The 27,524-nt window shown below is 38.4% G+C and overlaps 1 protein-coding gene across 1 annotated transcript in view; it reads right to left on the minus strand.

Annotated features, from left to right (window-relative positions):
- Window positions 1-238: 238 nt before the first annotated feature.
- DCHS2 (dachsous cadherin-related 2) overlaps window positions 239-27,524 on the minus strand; it is a 124,160-nt gene continuing 96,874 nt past the window's right edge. The window contains exons 11-20 of the mRNA XM_063336775.1: window positions 26,855-26,989; window positions 26,397-26,606; window positions 24,280-25,137; window positions 18,249-18,359; window positions 15,164-15,375; window positions 13,531-13,682; window positions 10,579-10,709; window positions 8,770-9,056; window positions 6,413-6,551; window positions 239-3,916 (exon numbers count right to left, since the gene is read on the minus strand). Coding sequence (XP_063192845.1) covers window positions 1,290-3,916; window positions 6,413-6,551; window positions 8,770-9,056; window positions 10,579-10,709; window positions 13,531-13,682; window positions 15,164-15,375; window positions 18,249-18,359; window positions 24,280-25,137; window positions 26,397-26,606; window positions 26,855-26,989 — 4,862 coding nt within the window. The 3' untranslated portion in view covers window positions 239-1,289. The remainder of the gene's footprint in view (window positions 3,917-6,412; window positions 6,552-8,769; window positions 9,057-10,578; window positions 10,710-13,530; window positions 13,683-15,163; window positions 15,376-18,248; window positions 18,360-24,279; window positions 25,138-26,396; window positions 26,607-26,854; window positions 26,990-27,524) is intronic.

The raw sequence follows: 27,524 nt of genomic DNA on the forward strand, positions 1-27,524 counted from the left end.
CACTGCAAACGTGATGCTGATCCCACAAGATCACTCAGTCTAACCACATTGCATGCTTTTCCTCCACCTGTTACGACTTGTACAATATATACCTCTGTACACATCCAACTTGTAACAGATTCCTGGGCACCAATTCGACCAATTAGCCCAGTTTTAATACACATGATGCAAAAGACTTAAATAGACACTGAAGAGAAAGCAGGGTTATTCTAGATGTATTTTCTGTGTATTTTATTGGTCTGATACAATATACAAGCATACACAGCAGTATAGCCATGTGTACGTGTCTGGATATACATACATACACAAAATGCCATATGTATGATACATACAACAAACAAGGCCAGATTATCTGGTCTTGCAGAGATATGCCCAGCACAGGACCAAAGACCGTGGTGGAGGCATACAAGCCCTTCAGAACTGTGACACACTCTGTTCCTACAGCTGCCTGGGGACCAGGACAGCTTCTGTAATAGGATAGGAAAACAACACTTATCTATTTTAGATCTAGTAATAGAGAAGATGATTGCTTTTATCTTATCACTGGTTATTCTGTTTTCCAAGGGTGATCCATTATTATTCAGATAATCATGACTTGCTGCCTTTACACCAGGAGATAAATGAAAGGTGCACAGAAACTGCTAAGTGGGATTCCACAGCATAAAGGTAGCTAATAAAGTCCGCCAGGGAGCCATGGAAGATGACGAAACTGCACTAGGTCCAACAGGTTGTTGGGATCCAGACGCTGAGGGGTGCGAAGTCTGGGCAAACACTCGAGAAAGAGTTCGATGAGAATCCTTGCTTTATTCTTTGCCCAGCCCCAATCCTGCTGTACTTACACGTCCCTCTAGTACCCTCTTCTAATACCACCACAGAAGCGGTAAGAGCCCACCAGCACGCTAATAAAGTTTTTCCACAGTAAAGAATTTGTTATTGACATATTTTATGAGAAAAGCAGTAGAATTGGTTAAGTTGGTTATCAGGCACCTGGCTGTGTGATTTACATAGGAAACCACAGTTGTTGGGAGCTGAAAAAGGAGAAGCCTCATGGCCTCACAGTGTGTTCTGGGAAGAACAAGATGGATAGTTACCAATTTTGTGTCTATTCGATATACTCTTTTTTAATTTAAAAATTTAAAATTTAATTAAAAAATTCGTTAATTTTTCCAGCTCATGAAAACAGAAAGAATATTGGTGATATAGCTCTGACAGATATATTTTGCTTGTTAATCAATAACAAATACATTTTAAGCCATATTTTTTACCATAAACTACTGCCAGTTAATAACCTAGACCTGAATTTCTTCCTCTGTTGCAAGTTCATGGCTTGGATCAATAAGACATGTTCCTATCATTTTCCCATCAGACATTACTGGAGAAGCAGTAGGTGTCTGTATGGTAAGTAGAGAGAGAGAAGGAGAAAAACTGGGGGTCATGGTTGGTGGAGGGTATCCAAGATTATGGATAAGAGGAGAACGAGGGTGGATTTTAAATGCTTGCCCTGATGTTACATTGGGCATTCGTGGAGGCACTGTCCTTATGCCAGGCTGAGCTACTGATGTTATCAAGGGAGGAGGAAAAACAAAAGATTTCTTCTCCTTAGGGAAGCTATGAATGTGTACGTTTTCATTTTTCAGTTTTGCAATATCATTAAACACTGAGGCAAGAGGCTGAAATCTGGGTTCCCAACTGAGCACATAATCCCAGTTATAACCACCTCCAGTATCTTCATCAGAGGTGCCAAGAGTTGCAAGTGAATCACACCCAGAATCCTGACTATCTGACATCAAGACATATTCTCTCGTGAGGTCTGTCATTATGTCTTTCTCTTTTATTCCAATTTTCTTAAGTGCTTGAGACAACATTTTATGTGCATAGGCTGTGTCACAGGCTTCTTCTCTGCCTTCTCCTTTAATAGCCTGCATGCTCTCCATGCTTTGCATGGTAGCCACGACATCCATTTCTCCAGACTGACAGGAGAGCTGATCAGACTCTCTTGGGATCCCCGAATCTGGCACCCGTGAGCCATGCTCACTCAGTGCTGAGCCAGCACTCTTTCTGCAAGGATGTTCATTGATCCTTTTGATTTCCTCGTCCTCTGCAGTTTCTCCTTCAGCAGAACTGTGGCCACTGGAGTCTGAATGCCTGCAGATGACAACATCGTCCTTCCCCTCTCTGATTCCTGCTAGGCTCAGCCATTCTGCTATGGCACCCATGGGAAGCATACTGCTCTCAGTACTTTGGATTTTCTGGCAGTCCTTATCTTCCGTGGCTGAATTCACATCAGTAGCTGAGGAGGATACTGTTTCTTTTTTCACACAAGAATTCATCAGATCTTTCCGCTTATGTCTCAGAATAAGTGCAGTAAGACTGACCACAAGCAGTAGGAACACTATCAAGGAGACTGAAACGCTAATGGTCAGGCTGTATGCTGACATTATGGGATAACTTTCAGGAGAATTGGAAACATTTACCAAAACAGTGCATACTGTGGACTTTGACTCAATTTTGGGGCTATGAGCTCTTATCAAGAATTCCAGGGTGTCATCATTCCTTTTGCTGCCATTTGTCCTCCGGTGAACAGTCTGAGTCAAATAAATATTACCACTGGTTTGATTCACAGAAAAGAATGGAGAACTTTTTAGCAGGGAGTAATGAACAACTCCATCCAGTCCACCATCACTGTCTGATGCCGTCACTCTGCCAAGCAACTGGCCCGCTTCATTCTTCTCAGGGAGATTAAAGAAATACTCCTGTTGTGTAAAGACTGGGTCAAATTCATCTCTCCCCTCAATATCTACCTGAACTGTAATGACAGCCAGTGAGTCACCTTTGTCTTTTGCTTGGATTATGAAACAGTACCTATTCTGACTTTCGTAGTCAAACATTTGCTTTGTATGAATATCTCCTGTCAAAGGATCAATGAAGAACATGTCATGGTCTCTAGGAGCTTCACGATGAGCCAAACATGAAGACTGGATGGAGTAGGTAAGGTGTCCATAGGAGCCTTTATCAAAATCCAGTGCATTAACAGCACAAACAAAAGAAAAGGTAGGCAGATTTTCACTGACAATGCAGCTCAGGCTGGGAAACAAAAACAGGGGGGCATAATCGTTGTCATCTAGGACGCTAACAAGAACAACAGAAAAAGCCACATTTTTTACATCAGTTCCTCCATCTGTGGCTTGGATGATCAAAATGAATTTCATGGTATCCTCATAATCCAGCGTTTTCATCAAATCCACTGATCCCGTTTTCTCATCCAAATGAAAATGTCCCCTGTCATTTCCAGAGATGATAGCATATGTGATCTCTGCGTTAGTGCCTGCATCGCAGTCATTTGCTGAAACTTCAGTGACATGACTACCTACAGGGATGCTTTCTTTGACATGAATATGGTACTCTGGACTGCTAAATACTGGAGAATTATCATTAACATCCAGCACAGTTATTAGCACAGTAGCAGTTGAATTCAAGGAGGGCGTTCCCCGATCAGAGGCAAGGAGAACCAAACGGTGAGAAGAAGCCATTTCCCTGTCGAGAACATTGCTCAAAACAAGACTGCCAACAAGTTTGTAGGATGTTTCTAACTCCATGATGCTTGTTTCCACTGAGAATAAATTCTCAGTATTGCCATCAATAATAGAATATTCAACATACGTGTTTTCATGTGTCCAATCATGGTCGATGGTTGAAAATGTGAGGACACTTTCTCCAACTGAGGCATCCTCACTCACGCTGAGATTGTACAGATCTCTTGTGAACTGAGGGGCATAGTTATTTACATCTTCTACATGCACCTCTACGGAGGTAACTGCACTCAGAGTGGGACTGCCACCATCCATGGCTTCTATCAGGAGCTGAATAATGGAAATCTTTTCCAGCTGTGTCACTGGTCCCGTAGTGAACACTGAACCTGAAAATAAAACAGAATTAACAAAAACCCACACTTCACACTCACTAAGGCAAATAAATGTGATTCCAAAAGCTAAATCTAATCAGTCATATTTGAAAATGACTCAACAGTAATGGCTGCACACCCCAAAGTAACTCTCACATCCAGAGAGTAGTAGGTCAACAGCTCAATGTCTAGATGGAGATCAGTGATGAGTGGTGTCCCTCAGGGCTCTGTACTGGGACCAGTACTGTTTAATATCTTCATCAGTGACATAACGAGATCGAGTGCACCCTCAGCAAGTTTGCAGATGACACCAACTTGAGTGGTGTGGTTGACACGCCCGAGGGATGGGATGCCCTCCAGAGACACCTGGGCAAGCTTGAGAAGTGGGCCCACGTGAATCTCATGAGGTTCAACAAGGCCAAATGTAGGGTCCTGCACCTGGGCTGGGGCAACCCCCAGTGTCAATAGAGGCTGGGGGATGAAGGGATTGAGAACAGCCCTGCCGAGAAGGACTTGGGAGTACTGGTGGGTGAAAAGCTGGACATGGGCCAACAATGTGCACTCGCAGCCCGAAGGCCAACCATATCCTGGGCTGTATCAAAAGAAGTGTGGACAGCAGGTTAAGGGAATTGATTCTTCCCTTCTACTCTGCTCTCATGAGACCCCAACTGCAGGGCTCTGGAGCCCTCAGCACAGCAAAGACATGGACCTATTGGAGTGGGTCCAGAGGAGGGCCACAAAAATTATAAGAGGGATGGAGCACCTCTGCTATGAGATCAGGCCAAGAGAGTTGGGGTCATTCAGCCTGGAGAAGGCTCTAGGGAGACCTTCTTGTGGCCTTTCAGTACTTAAAGGGGGCTTATAAGAAAGATGGGGAAGGACATTTTAGTAAAGCCTGTTGCAATAGGACAAGGGGTGATGGTTTTAAACTAAAAGAGGGAAGATTTAGACTAGATAGAAGGAAGAAATTTTTTACAACAAGGGTTGTAAAACAGAGTGAAAAAAAGGTGAAACACTGGCACAGGTTGCCCAGAGAGGTGGTAGATGCCCCATCCCTGGAAACATTCCAGGTCAGGTTGGACAGGGGTTTGAGCAATCTGATCTAGTTGAAGAAGCCCCTGCTCATTACGGGGGGGTTGGAACCTTGCAACCCAAACTATTCTATGATTCTAAGAAATCATAGTTAACACTGCGAAGCCAAGGCCTACCCCCAATGATGCAATATCAAATACACATACTGCATTTAGACTAGCAAGAATTTCTCTTCCTAGGAACAGGCTGAACATGCAAACTGCACAAAATAAAAGGCAAAAGAAAGCAAAGGAAATATAGGCTCCTTATTAGAGATGGCTATGCTGTGCAAGCTCATTACTGAAGGTTGTTAGTTCTTTTTTATGTTTTGCTTGCAATCCAGTAACAGCATTATGGACTTGTTTGTTATTTAAGATAGGTTTGCCGGTAAGTTACGTAAACATCTTTCATTCAAATTGCTTATCTAAACATGGGGGTTAGATTAGATGATCTTGACAGGTCACTTCCAACCCAAACCATTCAATGACTCTATGTTCAGAAGCCGTCTACTTCTACTTCACTCTTCACAGTGTATAGCTAAGCACCACAGAGACAACGCTGCGTGACAACTTTCAGATCACAGCTGAAAACAGCCACGATCCAAACACAAAGACAGGTTGGTGAATACAGAGTAACAAATGGGCAAATAAGAAAACAGCTTTAACTGGGTAAGGCATTTGCATATTCAGTGTTTGTAGTTACCATCACCCAACAAACATTGCATTCAAAAATTCATCTTGTGTAAACACCTGGGAACGGCAAATAAGCGATAAGAACTTGCTCACTGAACAGTAGTTGCACATCATTTTTGCAGTATCTAGTTATCTCTCAGTCTGATATTCCCAAAAATCTTACGTACACATGCATACAAAGAGAGATACACAGTTTTCCACCTACCAGGGTGTTACATTAGGCCAGAAAATTTAAATCAGTAAATCTCTAAACTATTGAAGAAAATTATGTACTTTGGAGAGAGCGTTCCCAATTTAGAAAACTTTTTAACTCTATTTAGGATCTCTAAAGAAGAAATCTTAAAAACATATTGCCCAAACTGTAGAGATTATGATAGGTTCAACTTATACTGAAAAATAACGAGTATGAACTTAAATTGAATGAAATGTAATACATGAGCTGAAATGTTATGAATCAATGCAAACCATACAGCAACTCTTCTATATAATCACATCAGAGGAGTGGTACCTATAGGATGTTGTGACTAGCTGCCTTGTCCATGGTTCAGGGACAAACTGAGAAACTCCAGTCTTTGATGAGATCAGTTCTTCAGCAATAATGGCAGATTTAGCCAAAACATATGGTGGACTTTGGCCACCAAAGACTTTCAGAACTCAAGTGATCACTGGCAACAGGTGAGGAAGTACAATAGCACTCTTCAATTTACACTGAAAAAGCTGAAATAATAAACCATGCTTACAGACTCACCATTCTTGTGATCAATGGAAAATCCCTCAGAGGAAGAGAGGATTTTGTAGGAAATCATTCCATTATGCCCCGAATCCCTATCCACAGCAGAGACTGTCAGAACAATGGCATCCATAGAAATGAGCTCTGGCAATCTCACCTGACATATAAACCAAAATTACAGTTTTGATAGAGCTTAATAAAAGATTTTGAACATAAAAATTACATTTTCCTTCATTTGATCTTATTAGAAAAACCAAACACAGTTCCCAGCTTTGGAAAAAGTTTCACCTACCCGTTTTCTTCTGGGACAAAAGAGAGTTGAGATGATACTGAAAACGATGCATGCAATACAGCCAAAATTTATAGTAAACTTTAAGCAGTAGTAAAATCCATCTAGTTCTAGTTCATTATGACAATGAGTTCAGTGAATCACTGAATTTCTTTTTTCAACAGTACACTAATGGAAGGAATACCTACAATGGACTGCAACTAAAATTAGCTTTTCTCCCTGTTTTCAGAAACGCCTTGATTTTTGTACACAGAATACAGTCTGCAAGTCCCTGTCTGGAGTGTACGATTGACCATATAAAAAAACAACACATGCACCCTGAAAACTCCAGCACCAGAGTACTTAATCATCACTAGATTATTCCTAGAATTTAGTTTTTCAAAATGTTCCCTTCTTTCTTCATATAATCTAGGAAAGTCCTTTCCCTTCTTAAGGGCTTCCATTATTTGAAGTCCAGATACAGTATTTTTGTGACCAAAGTTTCCTTCCACCTTATAAATCCAATTTCAAATGAACAGTATGATACAGCAGCTACCTTTGTCATAATTTCAAGTGTTAGTTTAAATCATTTAAACAGAGAGATTATATGTATATAATAGCCATATATATATATACGAAACTATATATGAAAGGTATAAATATGAAAACACTTGAAAGGAGAATAAAAGGGTAAAAATTACAGGATGATGAATAGGGAATTACACATATCATCAACCGACAAGAAGCAGTGTCGCTTACTGTCCAAGCAACACATCAAAACACCAGGATTGTGGAGAGAAAAGCTCAGCTGTTTACACTGGCATAGTCAATAGAGCTACACTGTTTTGCATCAGTTAATAAACTTGCCTGTAATGTCTGCTCCAGTCTACAAAAAAATCCCTAGCACTTGCACAAGCAAGTACTTGCCTAAACTGTTCTCCAAAATCAGACACATATGAGGGTTGAGGAAAACTTAAGGCAAGGTCTAAAAATCACTTCAGCATTAATAGTGCATTTTTTTAATTTCAGAATTTAGACTTGTGAGTTTAAGTGGGCAATTTACTCAAATCCTGACAACTCAGGCACCTGAAAGTTGCACAGGTACCTACAGTCTGTCCCATAGTTATCTAAGTGACTAAACTGCTGCGCCTGCACATGCTCAGAGGTTGAAATTTCTTTACTAAGCCAAATGTTTAGACTTATTTCTTGACTAAATATGTCTGAGATTTATAAATGAAGCATTATTAAATCCAAGTCTTCTGTGGTGCCTCATATTTTTGGCTCTGAGCACATCCACCACACACGAAAAGCACCAAGTCAAGCAAACAGCTCAGCTCAGCTCACAGGATTGCAGAATGGCAGGGGCTGGCGGGCACCTCCAGAGGTCATCTTGTCCAACCCTTGCTCAGAGCGGGGTCACCTACAGCAGGGTGCCATGACTGTGCTGAGTTTTGAGTATCTCCAGGGATGAAGACTCCACAACCTCTCTGGGCAAATGCTTGTCCAGAAGCTGAGCTCTGTACCCTCCTCGGTCTAGCAGGGGATGTTGGGAAGATCAAAACTCATATCCCTCACTTCCTAGATGACGGCCATTGCTATATGGCAGGGTTACACATTAGAAACTACATGTGCATGACCTACCACAGGGGCATTTACTACACCTCTGTGGAGCTGTGTAACTGAAAATGAAGAAATTTATGCCATAGTAACAGGGCTGGAATAAACTTGTTTACCATTCTCTCAGAAGAAGGAAATTCTGAACACTGGACCCTGCTCCCCAAACTGGTTTGGATTATATCCAGTAACTCCTAGTGATGAATGCATGGTGCGTGGAGTACAGCTAGCATTCACACCACTTTTTTCTGAAGTCAGAAACCACAAACATGAAAACTGACAATTCCCTCAGTCCTTTTAGCAGAATTCCTAGGAAGGGGCTGGGGTTTCCCAGAAGAGCTCTGTTCTGTTTCAGCTCAGTAATAGTTTGCAGACACCTTCCTTCTCAGTGCTCAAATGCATTTTTAAGACAAATATAAACAAGCACCCCTACTATTTATCCTCACATAAGGAAAGACATCACATGTTTGTTGTCCATTTGTCACCTTCCTACCTGATACGAATCCTGAGTAAACACTGGTGGGTTATCATTGACGTCCAAAACACGGATGACAAGTTCGGCTTCTGTTTGATGTACAGAATCTGAAACTACGATTCTCAGCTTATACACAGCAGTTTCTTCAAAATCTAATGGTTCCACCACTGTTACTACACCGGTGTGTTCGTTGATGGCAAATTTCATTCCAGGACTATTATCATAAATAAAACCAAACTGAAGTGCTGGCCTGGAGTCTGCATCACTTGCTGACACCCGAGTCACTACAAAACCAGACAGGGCATCTGAAACAATAATTTTCAGAATAAGTCATAGCTAAAAGATGACGTTAAAATTTCTGAAGATTATGCCAATTTTGTAATATTGAACCTTAGATATATGTAAACGTTCTGTATTAGCTTTTTGTGCATTTTGACTTTGTGTTTTAGAATATGATCAATATCCAGAAATGCTACAGAAACAGTAGTGGATTTCTTCAAATGCATCTGCTTTATCCCAATTTTAATTTGCATTTTCTTTAGACTTTCCCAGATCCAGTGTAGCCTTAACTGTTTCTTCACCAGCAACAGGAACTTCTATGGTTTCCCACAAGCATTTAGGTGACATGAATTTATTGAACAGTGGCACAAACTTCCACAAGAATACTTAACTGAGGCATCAGAGTTCCCTGGTCTGTGTAGAACCAGCAAATGCAATTCTGAAGCTTCTCCAAAGGAAGAGAAGGCCACTAGAGTGAAAAGAGACCTCCAGCAAGGCCTACATGGCACAAAAATCTGAAGAGCTCAAAGTATAATCCTGTAAAACTGAGAATCTGGATACAGAAAGCTTCTGTCATGTGCCAGTTGACAGTACCAGGTATTGCAAACAGAACCTATTAGTGATCATCTAACAAAGCCTGGAGATAACAGAAACGAAACCATTTCCCATTTGCATGCCTGGGGCATTAAGCCTCAAGAACACTGTGTGATGTCCTAAAGCAAGTGTTCTTAAACGGAATACAAAATCCTAAATAACTAGCCAGTAGTTTACAGCTGCTGTGCATCCGTGACTCCTGTACTTGTCATTATCACTGGGAGCTAAATTTAGGAAAGGCTAAAAAACATCACTAGAAAGACAGCTTTGATATCTTTTGTTAACAGGAGTACTGGAATTTCTGCACCTAAATCTTTATAAATTTTCTGCTGTGTACCTCAGTGCAGTGTGTGCAGTGCATCTCAGTGTATGATGCCTGTATTTGAAAATACTGGGCTTAAGACTCAAGGTCTGCAAATGTTGAGCTAATATCACACAACATACCAGATGTGTGCTGGGATGAGAACTCAGGAGGTCCTGGGTCCTCCTCTTCATGATCATCAACTGGATCAAGCTATAGAGCATTTTAAAGCTTCATTCAAATTTACAGAAATTATGTCTTTCATCACAGTGAAGTTCAAAATGTCTCATTTCTAGCAATGCCGACTTTAACACCAAGTATTTTTTATTGGAGGAAAACAGAAATTGAAGACATCTGAAGAATATAACACTGGAGTCCAAAATGAACAGATTACAGATGTATTTCTGCAGAGTTTGTTTTCCTCTTTCTGAATTGCCTATGGTTTTGTTCCAAACTATTCTTAAACACAATGTCTAAAGATTAAGAATAATGTCTCTGAGAACAAAAGCAGATCACAATTTACTTTGATATTTCAGTATTAATATGATCCATTATCCTTTTTACTACAGTTGCTTGGTTACACAAATCACCAAAAGCACTGTCGTTGTCTGACAAATCCCAATCTTAAAACCTAGCTGTACTATCACACTTACTTTCTGGGACCTCCACTTCACCTAGTGGCTGGACAACTGGAGCATTGTCATTAACATCTAACACTTGTATCCGCACAATACTTGTAGCAGAAAGTCTGGGATTTCCTTTATCAGCAGCTTGTACAACCAACCTACAATTAAAGGAAACAGTAATTGTCACTATTGGTCAGAAATCACAGAGTTACCCACCGATGGAAAAGAAAAGTTACAAACAAAAAGATTAGCCCTTTCTGCTTCTCCTTGCAACTCTAAAATTCCATCTTTCTTTCTGTAAGGCTGACTGTCTGGAGTTTTATTTTTTGTGTCTCACAGTAAAAATGTCCAGGAGATCCTAGGTAGCAAAAACATAACAAAATCATACAAAGAAAAGCAAATACTAATCTGTATTCATTTCACCCAATTTCATACCAAAAGTACATGGTTAAACAAGCTAGCAAGACTCTTTCAAATAAGACACGTTTCTTCAGTTGGTAATTCAGAGCAGGAATTAAAACTTAAGCACTAAATTGTCCTTTGGAGGAACCTGACTCTCCCCATTGTTTATAAAGCGACAACAGGAATGCGAAAATTGAGTAATATGAAAACATCCAAAGTAATATTCAACCAAAATGTCTGCAGACATTTGCAGAATTGCATGCCAAATACATGCATCATTTGACAATGGCAAAGTTCCCACTGATTTTAATGGGACCAGACTCTCACTGTCAGATTAAGAGAGTTTTCCTGTATGCTGCTATCTTACACCTGCATAAGGATGGCTAGTAGATTCTGTTATCAACCTTTTGATTTCCACAACCAACATAGCAAAGAAAACAGTAAGCAATGACCTGGTAAACAGGGATAACAAGATGTCTGGGAACTAGCTTCCTAACAATAAAGAGCAAATGTTAATTGTAAGCAAAGCAAAGATTATTTGGAAGATTTCAGCGCTCTCCAGTACTAAAAATTAACCAGAAGGGAATTCAAAATTAAATCTAACTCAACAGGTTCTCTGAAAAAAGGAACAGACAAAAAAAGAAAACATCAAGCTATGTGAAAGGACATACAAGTCAGAGCCTGGCATCTCAATTAAATGTTTTGTGTACTAACAACTGTTTGCATGTCACATCATATTTTCTGGGTCTCCCTGAAGATCTTCTAAACGCTTTCTTTCTCTCATTTTCTAAGTCACAGTTTCCCCATTTAAAGTGTCAGATAGATATTACTTCCTAAATGTTCACAAGACAACATGGAATACCAAGGCTTTAACTCAAGCTGTGGGTTGCAGGACTTCCATTCCTCAACCACACCAGCTCTGCTCTGGGTGTCCTTGTGGTTTCTGTCACCGACAGAACACATAACTTGAATTGCAGGCTAGTATTCAATCAGTGACCACGTATAATTCCATACAGAAAGTGTACTTTGTTTTTTTAAGAATTAATATTGGTAAGGTATACATATGGAAATATTTTACTAAAAATAATCACTTTCTAAGGTTTCAGGAAAAAACTCTCATAGAAACATTTCAGCCAAAGCATTAAAATTAAGGTTCTGTCAACACTTTCATTATAACTCCTATTATAAGGGACTTAGAACTTCTAGGGATGAAAATGTTCAATTTAGATAAAATAAACAACTCCTTGCAAATTTGAAAGAACCAATGGTAACATTTTGAAATTTAACTGTAAAACAGTTTTGAAAGCTTCTTTTGCTATTCACTTTTCACCTAACAATATACAGATTAATATTGTATTAATAAAGAGAAGAAATATGTAGCTTCAGATTCCTCAAACAAACGGTCAATTTAAAAGATTAGAATTCCAACATAAATACTGAAATAAATCAGGCTCCCAGTTAAAGACAGATATGAGAATTATTATGTTTACATATTCAATGCTTCATCAACAGTAAACATCCTTCCTTTGAAGGATTTATTCTAGGCATTCTTTTAAAGTACTAGTTACAAATAAAATGTATTATGATATTTAAATGTCTGAAAATCAGAACTGATGTTTTTGATTCAGTGAAAAACTAAAAAATAAACTCCAAATGAAGTGTTCTGTATATTAAGTTAAAACAAAGTATTTCCTTTAGGATACTATTATCAAATTACACTGATATTTAAAAGAAAATCGTATTCTGTTGATCTTTTTGATGTGGTTTTCTAAGAGTTGTTCTGGTTCATAAGAATTCTGATTGGTTGTTTAAAATTTTGAGGCCCCAGAGGATAGGAAAACTTGCAAATACTTTAACTGATGCCACAACCACATGAACAAAAAAAAAAACAAACCAAAAAAGACTATGTGTATGTGTCTATTGACACATATTTTTTGTACAGATTGCAACACATAAAAAGGGATTATTAATAAATCTGCATACTCCCATTTTCTCTTCAAGGGATGATTTAATTGCTTTCTAATTCCAATTATGGCATGACCTGTAAAGAATAATTGTCATGTCCACTTGATCACATTTACTCACAGTTTATTAGAAAACAGGAAAAAAATAATACTTCATACAGGACATTTTATAGCTGGAAACAGTTTACGGAAGCATCTTTATCAGATTATGGAGAAGAAAATTTGGACTATATTCTAATTAAAGAGGAGAACGTGTCCCTGTTTCTTGGATTTGGTTTGAGTGCTTACTCTGTGTCTTTACATACTTATAAAAAATGGTTCCAGGGAGGAATGGCTGTACCATTCTTGATAAACTGAAATTCAGGAACTGTCGTCATTCCTATAGTGAACCATCACACTCATTTATATCAGTAAGTGTTGCCATTGATTAAATAAGACTATATTTCTTCCCCTAAATTTGAGAAATACATAAGAATCCATGGTACAAATGGGCAGCTTTAGTGCTGTTCTCAATGCTGTCTAGCTTGCAACTCAGGCTGTGTGGTTAATACGAGCAATCTTAAGTTAAAGTCAACAAAAAGAATACAGTTTCATAAGAACCTTGCATACAAACCTGTAAGATGAAGCATTTTCGTGATCTAGGACTGTATTAGTTGCTAAAATCCCTCTTGCTGAATCAATTACAAATGTTGCATTTTCATTACCAGATAAAACTGAGTATTCAGTTTCTCCATTCAGCCCACTGTCAAGGTCAGTTGCAAATATCTGTTTGGGAGCAAAACTGAGGCTTAATTCAAAATGGCAGAATGCGGCTTCAGAAAGAAAAACCTTATACTACAGTTTCTGGTTACTTTCCTTTCGACTGCACAGGTTTAAGCAAATAATCACATTGGTCCCCAACATGAGTGTCATGTGAGGTCACAAAATCTGCTCATGAATTGCAATAGGATGCACATGAATTCCTTCCCTGAGTAATTTGAAATTCAGCTACATAAAGCACTAGGGCTGAATGTAATCATTTCACACTGCTTATATTACTATAAGGTTGCTGTTAGAATGCTGTCTCTGTTTAGTGCATAAAAATGCACATTTTCAGGGGTGTGTGACTGGCCCTTAAAGTATTACTGCTATACAGACAGACAAAGGATAACATAATTAAATTATTAAGTTTTCAGAGCTTTCATGGAATAATTCATTAATTACTTTTTAAAATAAAAACCAGGAAATGTAAAAAGGGCAGAGGCAGGCTGTAAAACCAACAGAATAAATAACATTCGACATCAGTGAACAGGTTTCTCAAAGACTCCTCTGACTCTTTGAAGAGTCATCTTTGTATTTTTCTGGTTGCTGAACCAGCATTATAATGAGCAATGAGGCAACCAGTCAGACTGAATAAAGGAAACATAATAGAATGTATTCTGTCATAAAATTTTGACTACACATCTGGGTTGACTGCCTTTTGATTTTTCTCCATTCCTGGACATATGTTTCTCTAAATACAATGTCCATCAGTTTCTGATCACTTTGCCCTGGAGGCATTTGTAGCTTTCCATTTATTTATTCTCTAGAGGAGGAATATCTTTAGTACCTGACATGACCCTCACTGTGACCTGACTTGCAATGCAAGAACATGTACTGAGGAAATTATGCGTTCTTCTAGTCCAACTGATGTCTTCTTTTGCTCTAACACAGCCAGCTGGAAACACTTTCAGAGAATGGATCCATTCAGAGGAAGAAGTGTTTGCACATTTAAATTGAGACAAGCTGCTCTTTAGGCATCAGATTTTAAATTGAACACTTGGGTTTGACTCTACTAGTCTGACGAGTTGAAAGTATTCTTTTTATTGCTATAGCCCTTTCAGTAGATGCATTAATGCAAGAACCAGCCTATATTGTAACCAGAACCACAGCTTTGAATGGTATTTTTGAACTACTTGAAGAGAGAAACAGAAAAATAAAAAAATAAAATAAAAAAAAGAATTTGAAGTCCAGCTGCACAACTATTAAGAATACAGAGAATTCTCTTTCAACTAAACAATCCCGAAAGAAAGATTTGAAATGTGTTCTAGAAAAAAATCGTTGAATATTTTAGATGTGCAAGCAAAGTAGTAGCAACACCAAGAACCCCACTCCCAGTTTTTAAGTTACAGTGGTCCAGAAGAGACCTAGCAGGACTGTAGTCATGAACAGATCAACTGAACTTCTTAACTACAGCACTGGGCTTGGGAAGATATATTTCTACTTACCTGTATGATGTCTGTTTTAGGACTTTGGCCTTCCCATACTGATGCTTTGTAATAGCTTTGCTCAAATTTAGGTGCATTGTCATTCACATCTTGAATCAAAATTGTCACTCCACAGAGTGCTGAATTCAAGCTATTTTCAGCCAAAACTGAAAGATGTATTTTATTCTTAGCTTCATAATCAAGAGACTTTGGCTTGTTTACTGTGATTGCACCTGGTTTATTAAAATAAAAATAAAATAAAAAAATAAAGATCGGGCTTATGTAGTCAGGAAGAAACACCCACAAATGGAGTTATGAAATCTCTAATGTTTGAGATCTCCTTCACTGAACACGACAGAACTGCGGCAAGCTTCCCACCATGTCTTTCCTCTACCTAACATCACCCCCTGCGTGCTGGGGGGACAGCTGAGTTTTCACTGATCAACCACCACACTGGAAATGTCCTAAAACAAAGCAGATTTACTTGTAGAGGGATAGTGAAGAAGAATCTGGCTGCATGCCACATCCTCCTTGACATGTGACAATGAGCCAGCTGTGTCTGAAGAGACTCTTGGCCCTCATCTGAGAGTGGCTACATCTAGTTCTCCATCTGTATCCAAGTCAGGCAATAGCTGTATCAATTTCTGTATCTGATTGACATACAGGTAAAACACTGACTCCTTCCAATGCAGCGAGTACAACCCACCCCCCACAGTTGTTATCCTAACAAAAAGAATCAGTGAAAATTATTGAGATTACAAGCACAACTAGACATCTCCACATTCAACCTGAAATGCCTTTGGAAATCTGTGGTCATTGTTTCAGTGTTCTAGGTAATATAGTAATATACTCAAAATTCTTCATTACATCTAAATATCAGACACAGTTCATTAGCATCTTATTTTCATTAGATTTCAAATTCAGATTTGCATGGATTTTTCAGTAATGATGCCATAAATATCTAATATCCCGAACTTGTGATAGCATAAGAACCTATCTACTGTTTCTCCAAGCTAGTGCTTCTTAGTTTTTATTTTCTAAGATAAGCAGCAATGATTGACTACTGTTTATGTATCTGTCCAGTATTCAAGAATTGAGTCTTGAGCATAAAGATTTCAAAGCTGGCAGGTGGTCCCTCTTCATCACAACACTTAAAAATTATCACATTCTCTATACAGAAGAGGCAAAATACACAGTGTCAGAAGGAATACACTTCAAGATGACACAGAATAACTGAAAGACTCTAGTGTTAGTGTGGAGCAAATAATCACGTTTGAGGTACAACACCTAGAAGGAACAAGTGAAAGAACCAGAGTTGCTCATTCTAGAGAAGGGCACACAAAGAAGAAACAGGGTAATAGTTTTCAAATATGTAAAGAATAGCTTTTTTTGTCTTTGTCTTACGTCTATTATTACTACGTTAAGAAGTAATAATTTTAAATTGTTTCAACACACATTCAAATAAATATGAATAAAAAGTTTCAACTTTCAAGACCTTTACAGACTATTGAGAAGGTTTGCAGAATCACTATCACTGGAGGTTTTTAAGAAGATGACAGACAAACTTCTGTCTATTCAGGCACAGCTGATTCCCTTTCTGTGTCAGATGACAGATAAGTTCATGTCTTTGGGTCATTGTCTACATACTTTATATGATTCTACAGTACAATAAATCCCCGAGAATAGGAGAAAGTCTTCTCCAAAATGGGGTTAATTAACAGCAGTGCTTGAAAAGACTAGCAGAGCACACCTTTGGCTGTTTAGAATACCTAAGATAGAAAGGGCATCGATATAGCTGAAAATACTTCTGCTGTAGAAACAATGGGTAGAGAGTTACTGGTGCCAAAATTAATGCTGAGGTAAGAACTGCTCTTAAGAAGTCCTGAAAGGCAACACTTCAATTAATGTTTTCTAAGAAACAGAAGACAGGTTTCAGAAGAGAGGAAACAGAAGTAACCAGAATCGCTCGAGTATCTCGAAAGAAGACTTTTGACATCCACTGCTATAGAAATTCCATGATGGTTTGCGAAGACAGTGCTTGTGAGACTCTTAAAAACATCATGTAATCATTTTTCAGACTGGATTGATAAAAAAAGAGGAAAATCTCATTTGATTTTTTTTTCTTTTTTTCTTTTGGAGGTGATATCAGAGAAGAATCACTTTCTTGGGCATAAACTTGCCTGGCTCTAAGATGTTCTCTAAGATTAATCTTTCTAGCTTTATTTCAGTGAAATAAGAAGGACTTGGAAATCAAGTGTATGCACTTTAAGTGCCCCTCATCTGGAAAAAACAAAATTATTTTAACTGTCCATCAGCATCAAACATGATAGCTTTACAGGAGTACACCACTTGACGCCCGGAGACCTCAGAATAACCCAGGAACTCAGGGAGAAAGCCATTTGTTAAGCATACAACCTATTTAGACCACTTCTGAAGGAAACTGCTTACACTGTCTATGCCATCCCAGAAAGACTCCAGCTATTGAGAAGGCAAACTCTTTTGCTGCAGATGTTTAGGAGCTGAGAGGCAACCAGAGTAGCTATGCTTTCTTACACGCCTTAGATGAGAGCACGGAAATGCACAAGGGGAATGCGCCGCTCTCCTGCAATGAGAAGTTCCTGACTGAAGAGTAGGTGAAAGCAGACCTGCTGCAGAACACAAATAAATTGACAAAAAATAAAAAAACATGACTTTCAGACTTGTCAAGGTTTGCCTGAAACAAAGAGCATTAAACTCAAGAAGGGTCTAATACTTCCTACATTAGCAGTATTTTGAAGGATTATGTTTATTGAGTTTTTGGGCAACTTTATGATGAGAAATAAGATGAAGTCTCAGACTGGATCACAAAGCAGTAATTTCTCAACCACAAACACCTGGTGATCATTAGTTAATCAGAACTGAGTGTTTTAAACCGGTACACTGGTGTTCAACTACTTTCCACATCACATTTACAATAGTGCAGGCCTCTCCACACCCCTGGTTTTACTAACGATTTATTCGTTGTAACAGGAGTGTTCTTGTGGTAGGAACTTGCTATATTTTAGAGACCACAGACTTTAAGCTACACACATAGACTTGAAAAAAATATGTATTTATGAAAATGTACCTGTAGTGGGGTGTATGGAGAATATGCTTTCCTTGTCACTGAAGATGCTGTATTTTATGTTTTCTCCTGTAAATTTGTGTTCGTAAGCTTCTACAGTTAGAAGTGATGTACCTATGGAAGCAATAAGGCATTTGCATCATGTCCACTTTGGAAGGTTTTATTCTAATTTTATATTACTGTGATTAATAGCAGAGGCACAGACAAACTCCTATATACTAGGCCAGGTGCTTATCCATGAATTAAAATAGTAGACAGTAAGAACAACTCCTCCATGACTTTCACTGCGTTACAACTTCATAGGCAAGGCCCCGTTTATCCCTCCTTGCTCAGCCAATTACTCACCTGATCACAACTTCATCACCTGCCTAAAAAAGCTGTAACTTTTCCTAATTGCAAACTCCAATGTAGCAATGGAATTACCTCTTACCTGAAGTCATATGTACTCCTTTTATTCCAGTTATGCTGTCTTTGGTCATTTAAATCTCACCTTTTCATGAATTCTTTTAAGGAAAATAGCCCTTTTTTTGTGCATCATAGGGAATGCATGTTACCCCTGAATCACCATAAAGAGTTTATTTTTCCTTCATTTATCTGAATTCAATTTGGATTTTTCAACAATATTTTAGATGAAATATTCTTAAAAATTTTAATTCGTCATCTTCTGACAGAGAGAATGAAAAGATGAAACTACATGCATGGCTATGTGTCAATTCAAGCAGAATCCAAATTCAATGAAAAGAGCGATGATTTAATACAGAATACAGGAGACATGAAATAAATATCCTGTTTGAAACAGGATTAGAGGAAAAATGTGAAACAGAACACATTATGCTGCTCAGAATCATCATGTTTAACAAAAATGTAGCAAGTTTAAAATGCATTATCAATATTTCCAAAAGAATATTCTTCTCAAGTGAGTTATGAAATTGTTTAGTATATATGGTAATTGATTTTAATGGATTTTAATTATGTAATTTAATTGTAATTGATTCCACGCAACTGTGATGGAATGAGGTTACTGTGCAACCTGAACTCTTCCAAAGATCTTTACAGAAAACTAGCTATTTTATTACATTGCAAAGGGCATTCTGTTCATGCTTAGTGTCCTGGATGTTGGAGGAAAGGACTTTATCTTTAGCGTAAAAATGAGAGGAAGTGTTCCTCTTAAAACTATCTGCTAACTTTTTTATTTTAGCATTGTTACTTATTAATTTTTAAAACCAGGAAATTTTGGTTTAAGTGGTTTGTCATTTGCTCCTAAAATCTGACTGTCAAAAGCCAAAAAATGCTGATTTTGACAGAGATATTTTTCTGTACTAGTCATTATATTTACTAGAAAAGTTCTGGAAGTAAGATCCAACTGTCCAATAAGTAAAGACTGATACGAATGCTACACTGTTTTTTTTTTTTTTTTAGGAACTAAAACAGGGGGCTGTAGGTTGAATTTTCATTGCTGGGCAACTCTGATTTACTACAGAAGCCTGCACGGGCAATCATTCGTAGCATCCTCAGAGCAGAGTTAAAGATAAGAAAAATATTCAAGGTCCAAAGAACATCACTATTTGTCTTCTAATACTGTCAGCAGACTTTTTGTTTGTTTGTTCACATGTTTAAGAAGAAAAACTACCAAAAGTAAAGCAAGCAGCAGCACTTGTACTTGAATCCCTCTTTTTCAGGGGTCAATGACTTTTTGCTCTGGGTCCTCAAATCCTAATCCTTTAAGTTTCATACTTTCATATTTTCACGGATTGTTTTCAAAATTGTTTACAACTTCTTTTTGGGAGAAAACGAATTTCTTGTTTCTGATATCTTTCACAGAAAATGACTCCTTCAAACAACACATTTTTACAGTTCATTGTCAAAAAAAATGACCAAACTCAGGTCTGTTGTGACACCAACAGGCCCTATACAGGTAAATAGCAAAAGACAAGTACCCATCCACTGGAGCTTGCAATTTCAAGTACATGTGATTCAAACACTGCTTCAAGCAAAGGTCATAACATGCAACACAAACTGGAGAAAATTAAGAGGAAGGTAGCTTTCTGGCTGCAAAGCACACAGAAACGGCATGATGAGGATGAGATCAGCACTGAAGCTAGTGAGAAAGGAGAGAGAACAGGATCAAAGCAGAAAGCAGTCAGATTGGCTTGAAACGCTATGCAATCAATTTATGGGTTAGCTAAGAATATTAAAGGAAGTGAAGAGGGATTTAAAATGTTTGTATTTAGGGTTTTTTTTCAGTACATTCATTCAGACAACACGATAGCATTTGGAAATATCTCAAATGCTTTAAATAGCCAACATATCAACCTTTACATTATGCCTACTGACTTGAAACTGAAGTATGGTAGCGTGGAAAGTTTTTGCCTAACTGGCCAAATAGACTCAAAAACTTTTGTTGTACTCTGGGTTTGAACACAACATATACACCAGAAATGGGCTACTGTATAATCCATATCGTTTTTTATCTTCTCTATTCTGTATTCATCATAGTAGTCTCTTTTCCCCTCCTTTGTCATCTAACCCTGGTTCATCCTTGCCATTATTTCTTGAGATGTTAATTGCTAATGAAAGAAAAAGCTAACTGAGCATAAAGAGTAAGAGATGACTTACAGAATACGAGGTGACATATTTTATATCTATTAAGAAAAAAAAAAAAAAGGAAAAGAAGTCAACAAGTTTTACTGGTGAATCCATCTCCAGTGAAGTGCTATGCAAACAACCATTCAAGTGAAATCTCGGTGAATAATAACAGTCGCTTACCCTCCCAAGACTGCAGTGACTTGATTATTTATTGACTGGCTTCTAAGTGCCTGTTGTAATGCAGTTTATAATATTTAAAGGCATTAAATATTTAATATTAAACAAAAAGTAGAAGAATGGGGTTTTCTGAAGTTCATTAAACCTGGAGGTCAAACACTTAAAGAAAATCTGACCACAAGGACCAATTCCTGAGGCACTCACCCAATTGACAAGTTTAGACTAAATTAAAACTAAGGACCCTTGGCTTTGGCTTTCGTCGTTTATACTATTCAGATTTTTTTATTCTTTTAAAAATAAACTTAGAGTTTTCCCACTCTATTAGTTAAGGCAGAAATAAAATTAGGAGGAAAAGCCACATTTATTAATACCAGTTCTACAAATAATCAGTATGTAATGTAAATCTCCCCTGGACTGAATACACTGGTACCATTCATACTTGTAAGGGTCCCAGGATCACATATATCCTGTAAGCTAACTTCTACGAGAGTTTTAATTATAATCATGCTTTTTTAACACTGAAATGTAAAATATTTGATATTTACTTATGCTTATATAAATAAGTAAATACTACAGAGCCAAAACAGTATTAGTATTTGGTAAAATCTCTCATACTCTTAAAAGAATTTGATCTTAGCAAGTAGACTTTTATTAAATATACAAACTAAAATTTTGGGATGAAACCCTCCTATTTACCTTGAAGCTTTGCTAAATTTCCTTTAATCAAAACAACTTAAATCGAGTCTTATTTATGTTTTTTATAGATTGAATGGGAGAACAATCTGACTATGGCATTCTGTTACCTCAGTTCCTTGGGGCGTTTCCATGATTTCAGGCTGGATTGTCTAGCCTGACCTGTGAATATATCTACACTTAGGAAAATTTAGGATCAGATTAGCTTGTCTATTGCTCTAAAGTTCTCAATTTTATTTTCTTTCTTTAAAGTGATACTTGTTTCCTAACAAAATCTATCTTCCCGCTTATTTTTTCTTACCTAGAAAGAAATTTTAATGCAGGATTAATGCAGGTTAAGCCCATCTCTCCTGAAAAGACTGAAACCGCGGGGCCTTGACCTTACTGCCCCAGAAAGCCTGATAAACAGTTTCTCATGACATTTTCTGAACGTACAAGACTGCTGCAGCAAGGGAGAGACAAAATTTGAGAGCCCAGGGCTCACCGCTGGAAACACCCTGATGTCTCTACTTTCCGGACACCTAGGATGGACGGCCCCCATACATGACCACAACTGACTCTCAATGGGCAGATCAATGAAAAGACAGAAAACAAGAGATTAACACACATTGCTGTGACATCCAAACTGTATTTCTGGAAGCAGCAATTCCTCCAGGGCAGACTCTCCTTTGCAATGGGACACACAATTAATTGCTGTACAGTGCTGAGGAGTAAAACAGGGTTTGGAGGCCTTGGGGTATCTGTCACTCATTCACAGAAAAATTCAATTTTAGGGTGTCCAAAACGACTTATAAATCCTGGTCAAATTCAAGGAATAAAAAGTATTTTTTAAATGTCAGGACAAATGTGTTTAGGAATTTTTTTTCATTTGTAATAGAAGCAATAAATGAAGCACTGGTTTAAAAAAAAAAATTAAATAACATCTTATCCCATAGGTTCTGTACCTAGAGTTCTCAGGATGGAGTGAAAGGGAAATGCTCCTCTGCCCAAGGAGACCTGAATCTACACCTTTCATATTTCAGAAGAGTGTTTTAACCACCAGGCTACGGCATGCTCCACTCTTTCCTGTTGGAAACCTTCCACTTTTTCCAAAATCCCACATGTTTTTTGACAGTGAGAGCACTAGAAGGATGCTCTAACCCAGGCATTTGACCACTTATCACAGCTTTTTAAAAATAGCCTGAAAAAAAATATTTCATCTATGGTTTAAAAAAAAAAGTCACTTAAATAAATTTTTTTTTTTTTACCTTATTGCCTATTTTCGATCTGTTAACTGAAACATCAGTAATACTCACAGCATTATCCTTACCTTAATATGCACTGCTGATAATTTGGCTCGTAGTTCCAAACAGGCATAGAGGAAGGAATGGCTGAGTAATCACAGCAGTAATTACTGCAACAGCCATCTTCACCCTTCTTCTCTATTCTGTTCATAATTATCCAAGAATATCAGTTGTTTTTCCAAAATTATTAACACATCTATTTTTTACCAATTCTTAATCAAATATATAGGCTGTTACTCAAGATCCAAGAATTCACTAGTCTCACAATACCCTTAGGATATAAAGGAATATTGCTTTCATTTTACTGAGGGAAATTTGAACTATAAAGAGGATAAATGACTTGTTCAAGGTGAACCTCATGAGGCAGTGTTTGAATCACGAATATAGTCCAGGTCAGATCTCTAAATATGTCCGGTCAATTGTACAGTGGGATCTGTGGCCAGAAGAATGGGATAGGCACTCCCTTTTGTCCCTCATTAGGATGAGCCCAATCCCTGGAAGCAGGAAAAGGTACTTACCATATCTAATTGGCAGGAGGCACAACTACTAATATTCTCTGAATGATAAAAAGTAGAGCAGTAATTGTCCTCATCATACGGAACAAAAATAAATAAATCTGTAAGAACTTTGTGACTGAAGCTGGTTTGTCTACAGGTAGCATTCAAGAGCCCAGGCTCTACCTGGAGATACACTGTAGAAGCTTGTCTGAATGACAAAGTACCACAGCCTCTGAACTTCTCTCCCCTTCACCCCACCCTACCCCCCATTCTCCTTCTGGAAAGTCAAAAGCTTCAGTAAGGCTTTAGAATATCTCTGAAAGCTGCTAAAGTTCATGAACGGTTTTGCAAAAACAAGAAACGTCATGTTTCAACTGGTACACACCACTCATCTCATACGAGCTTATGTGCATTGACAAGTGAAATGATGAATAAACGCTATCCACTCATCATTAAAGTCATTTTGCTAAAAGAGCGAACCGACTGATGCTCAGGGCTTCCCAGGCTGAGGGATGGAAACACCACCTTTGACAAGGGAGCTTTCTGTTTAATGTGAGCAGCACTGTTGTACAAGGGCACCACACTCAAGACCCAGACAATGCCTCCGACTTACAGACCATGCTTCTTTTTCATGCTGGTACACTGGAAAAGGGCAGATGGGTATTTTCTACATCCAAATTACCACTTTCCTGCCACTGCACGAGCAAAAAGTTTCCCTATACTATCCATTACAATTACCATTCCAAAAGGAAGGGAGACTGGCAACTGCAAGAACACAAATTGGGATTTGATGCCCACCTGCTGCACTGTTCTCAGGCACGCTTGCTTCATACAGGCTATGGCTGAATGAAATCTCCTCCTCTTCTTCTTCTGTAAAGATAATGACCATAGCTGTGGCTGTTCGAGGTGAGATACCTTGATCTGAAGCCGTCACTAGCAGCTGGGTACTGAAGTCCTTGGAAGCCAAGGGCTCCTGTAGAATGATGTCACCTGTCTTCGCGTCGATCTGAAATACAGTTTCCGCTATCATCAGTCTAAAAACAACAGCTCCGTTTGATCCCAGATCCATGTCCTCTGCTCTCACAGTGGCTACTGTCTCATTCACATGGGTTTCAGAAGGGACAAAGGCCCTGATAGGATTCTGCAAAAAAACAGGATCATTATCATTGACATCGTCAACGTGCACCACAACACTGACAGTGGTGCTTCTTGGCAAATGGGTGCTACAGTCACTTGCCACAGCCCTAAATGTATACTGGGATTTGGTCTCCCGGTCCAGTGCCTTTGTAGTAACTATAGACCCCGTTACACTGTCAATAGCAAATGCTCCGAAGGTGTCATCAATGAGGGAGTACATAACTTCGCCATTTAGGCCATCATCTTTGTCAGAAGCAAAGAGGTCCAGGATGGCTGAGCCTTCTTCTAGGTCTTCTCTCACAGAGATTTGATACTCGGTCTTTGCAAACATCGGGTTGTGGTCGTTTTCATCCAAGACCGTCAGATACAGCTGTGCAGTGGAGCTTCTTGAGGGACTGCCTAGGTCACGGCACTCAATTACAAGAGTGAAATTGCTGATGTCTTCTCTGTCTAAGCTACGAGTGACCAGCAGTTTTCCTGAAGTGTTATTTAATGTGAAGTATTCGCCAACATTTCCACCTTTCAAACACATAAAAAATAAAATGATCACAAACAATTGCTTTTGAAAAAAGAATCCCTTGTGAATACCGCTATGTTAATTGCAATAACATGATCCAATGGCTCGTACAGCTGGTGTGCTCATGTGTCTTTCACATATTTTATTCCTCTTATACGAATTAAAATCTGCATTTCATTTAAATCAGTGGGTGGCAATGACAGTAAATACAGAATGTCATATCAATTTACAGAGTGGCTATTTTGCCAGATGCATGTCTTTTTTCCCAAAGCAGCACACCTTATAAAATCTCCTGCAGCTATGCTGCTGCATAAAGTGACCTCTTCCCAACCTTAGTTACAAACTCCAGAAACCTATAAAGCATTGCTGACAATTGTAATTACTTGCTTCTTATTCTCTTCTACAAACCTGTCTCTTGGATGTGAATAGTTGTGCAAGGTCTTGATTTGGGGGACATGGAAGGGGAAGGTAAATATGAAGCAGTTGGCAGAAAAGTAGCTTTTTTAGTAACAGTGAATTGCATATATACTTTATAACATGCAGAAAGACCAAAGGTAATTAAATTAAAGATCATAAAAGATCATGAAATAAAAACCAAGAAAACATAAAGGAATTCATAACTGTATCTTCAAAGAAAAATTTGTTGGCTGTTACCACGGTAGCTATCTGCCCATATTTGAGCTATTGCTGAGAGCCACAAACCAAAGCAAGCACAGCAAAGTTGTATTTGTGCAAAGATATTACAGGAGGCTTTGAACAGCTGTGGAGCTTACATTGGCATAGTGGACACAGGGAGAGTTTGGCAATATGAAAACCAAGTATGACGTTACTAATTGCTGGGTGAAAGAAGCTCTCATGAAATGAAATTAAATAAATAAAATCAAATACATAAAATTAGATTAATTCTTGTACTTATTTGCAAGGGTATATTTACATTCAGAACTTCTACAACTGTAACAAAAGGGACAAAATTATGCCTTCATGATTAATGCCTCCTTCCAGCATTTGTAGTTTTTTGTTTTTCTTTTCTGTACTATTTCAAATCCAGAAAGCTGACTGAAAGTATGCCTGGAAAGTCCTTATTAATGCTGACAAAGGGGTGAAAGACCTTTTTTTTTTTTCTTTCCCCCACATGAAAGAAGTATGTGGACAAGATGGGAGCAAGGGAGGCCTGGTAAATTCAAGACTAGTCTAAAGTGTGGACGTTCCTGTTTATATACTTTCTGATTTATACTAACAAAAATGATGGAGTGTAACTTACCAATTATTTTGTATCTTAGAACTCCATTATTTCCAGCATCCATATCTACAGCCCGGGCAATGTAAACGACAGAAGGCTGTTGGTTCTCTGAAATATGGATCTCAGAGGTGGGAAGAAGAAACATGGGAGAGTGATCGTTTTCGTCCAGCACTGTGCAGATAACTGTCACCGTGCTTGACAGCGATGGGGTTCCACTGTCTCGAACCAAGACTAAGATTAATAAAAAGAAAGTGAATTTTATACAATTTTATATGTTGTGGGTGCAACAATAGATGTTCCTTAATAGCAGAATAGAAGAGTTATTTGTGCCATGCAAAAAGCATATGCTATTCTGTACCTGAAAATCTTACCACTTCCATCTTACTCAGACAGCATGAAAAAAAGGTAACACAATAGTAACACCACACCTATTCTCAATCCACATTTTACAGGCACTCACAGATATTTCACACTGTTACCTTTAATCCTGAAAACCTCCTGGGTTTCCCTGTCCAGTGATGCAGTTGTTAGGAGTACTCCACTGTCCGGGTTCATCTTGAATTTCTCGTAACCAGTTCCTGGTAAGATTTCATATCGAAGCAAGGAATTCAGTCCTTAAAAGCAGAGTGGAAATCTTAGTAAAACACAGGCACTCTCCTCACATTCAGGTCTACAGATTTGTCTCTTTCTTCTCCCCCTCCCTGGGAAATGGGTTATGGATGAATTTATTATTTTTAATGCAGTGAGCAACTGCTTCTTCATCAGCATAAAAGATCCAAATCTAAAATTTGGATCTTCAAAATCCTTGTCCAGATGCTGCTTTGTGCCTAGGTTTTCCAGCCACTCAAAGTGACCCCAGCAACATTTCCAGGCACTCAGAGCATGTCTCCAAACAAGCTGACATATCAACATGGTACAAGAAAGCATCAACTTAGACCGTGGAATCCAAGCGTTTGTCTTCTGATCTCCCCAAGGTAGTGAATTTCTCAACAGGATGTCAGGCAGAGTACTGGGCTACACTGGTTCTCCACTTAACTTCACTCAGAGCCAATGCAACTATCTCTGTACAGTACCAGACTGAATAGTATAAACATTCAGAGAAAACACCCAGTTCTTGGCATGTCCACCATTTCTAAATGTTCATAACAG

The sequence above is a fragment of the Chroicocephalus ridibundus genome, chromosome 5 (assembly GCF_963924245.1).
Source record: "Chroicocephalus ridibundus chromosome 5, bChrRid1.1, whole genome shotgun sequence".
Lineage (NCBI taxonomy): Eukaryota > Metazoa > Chordata > Aves > Charadriiformes > Laridae > Chroicocephalus > Chroicocephalus ridibundus.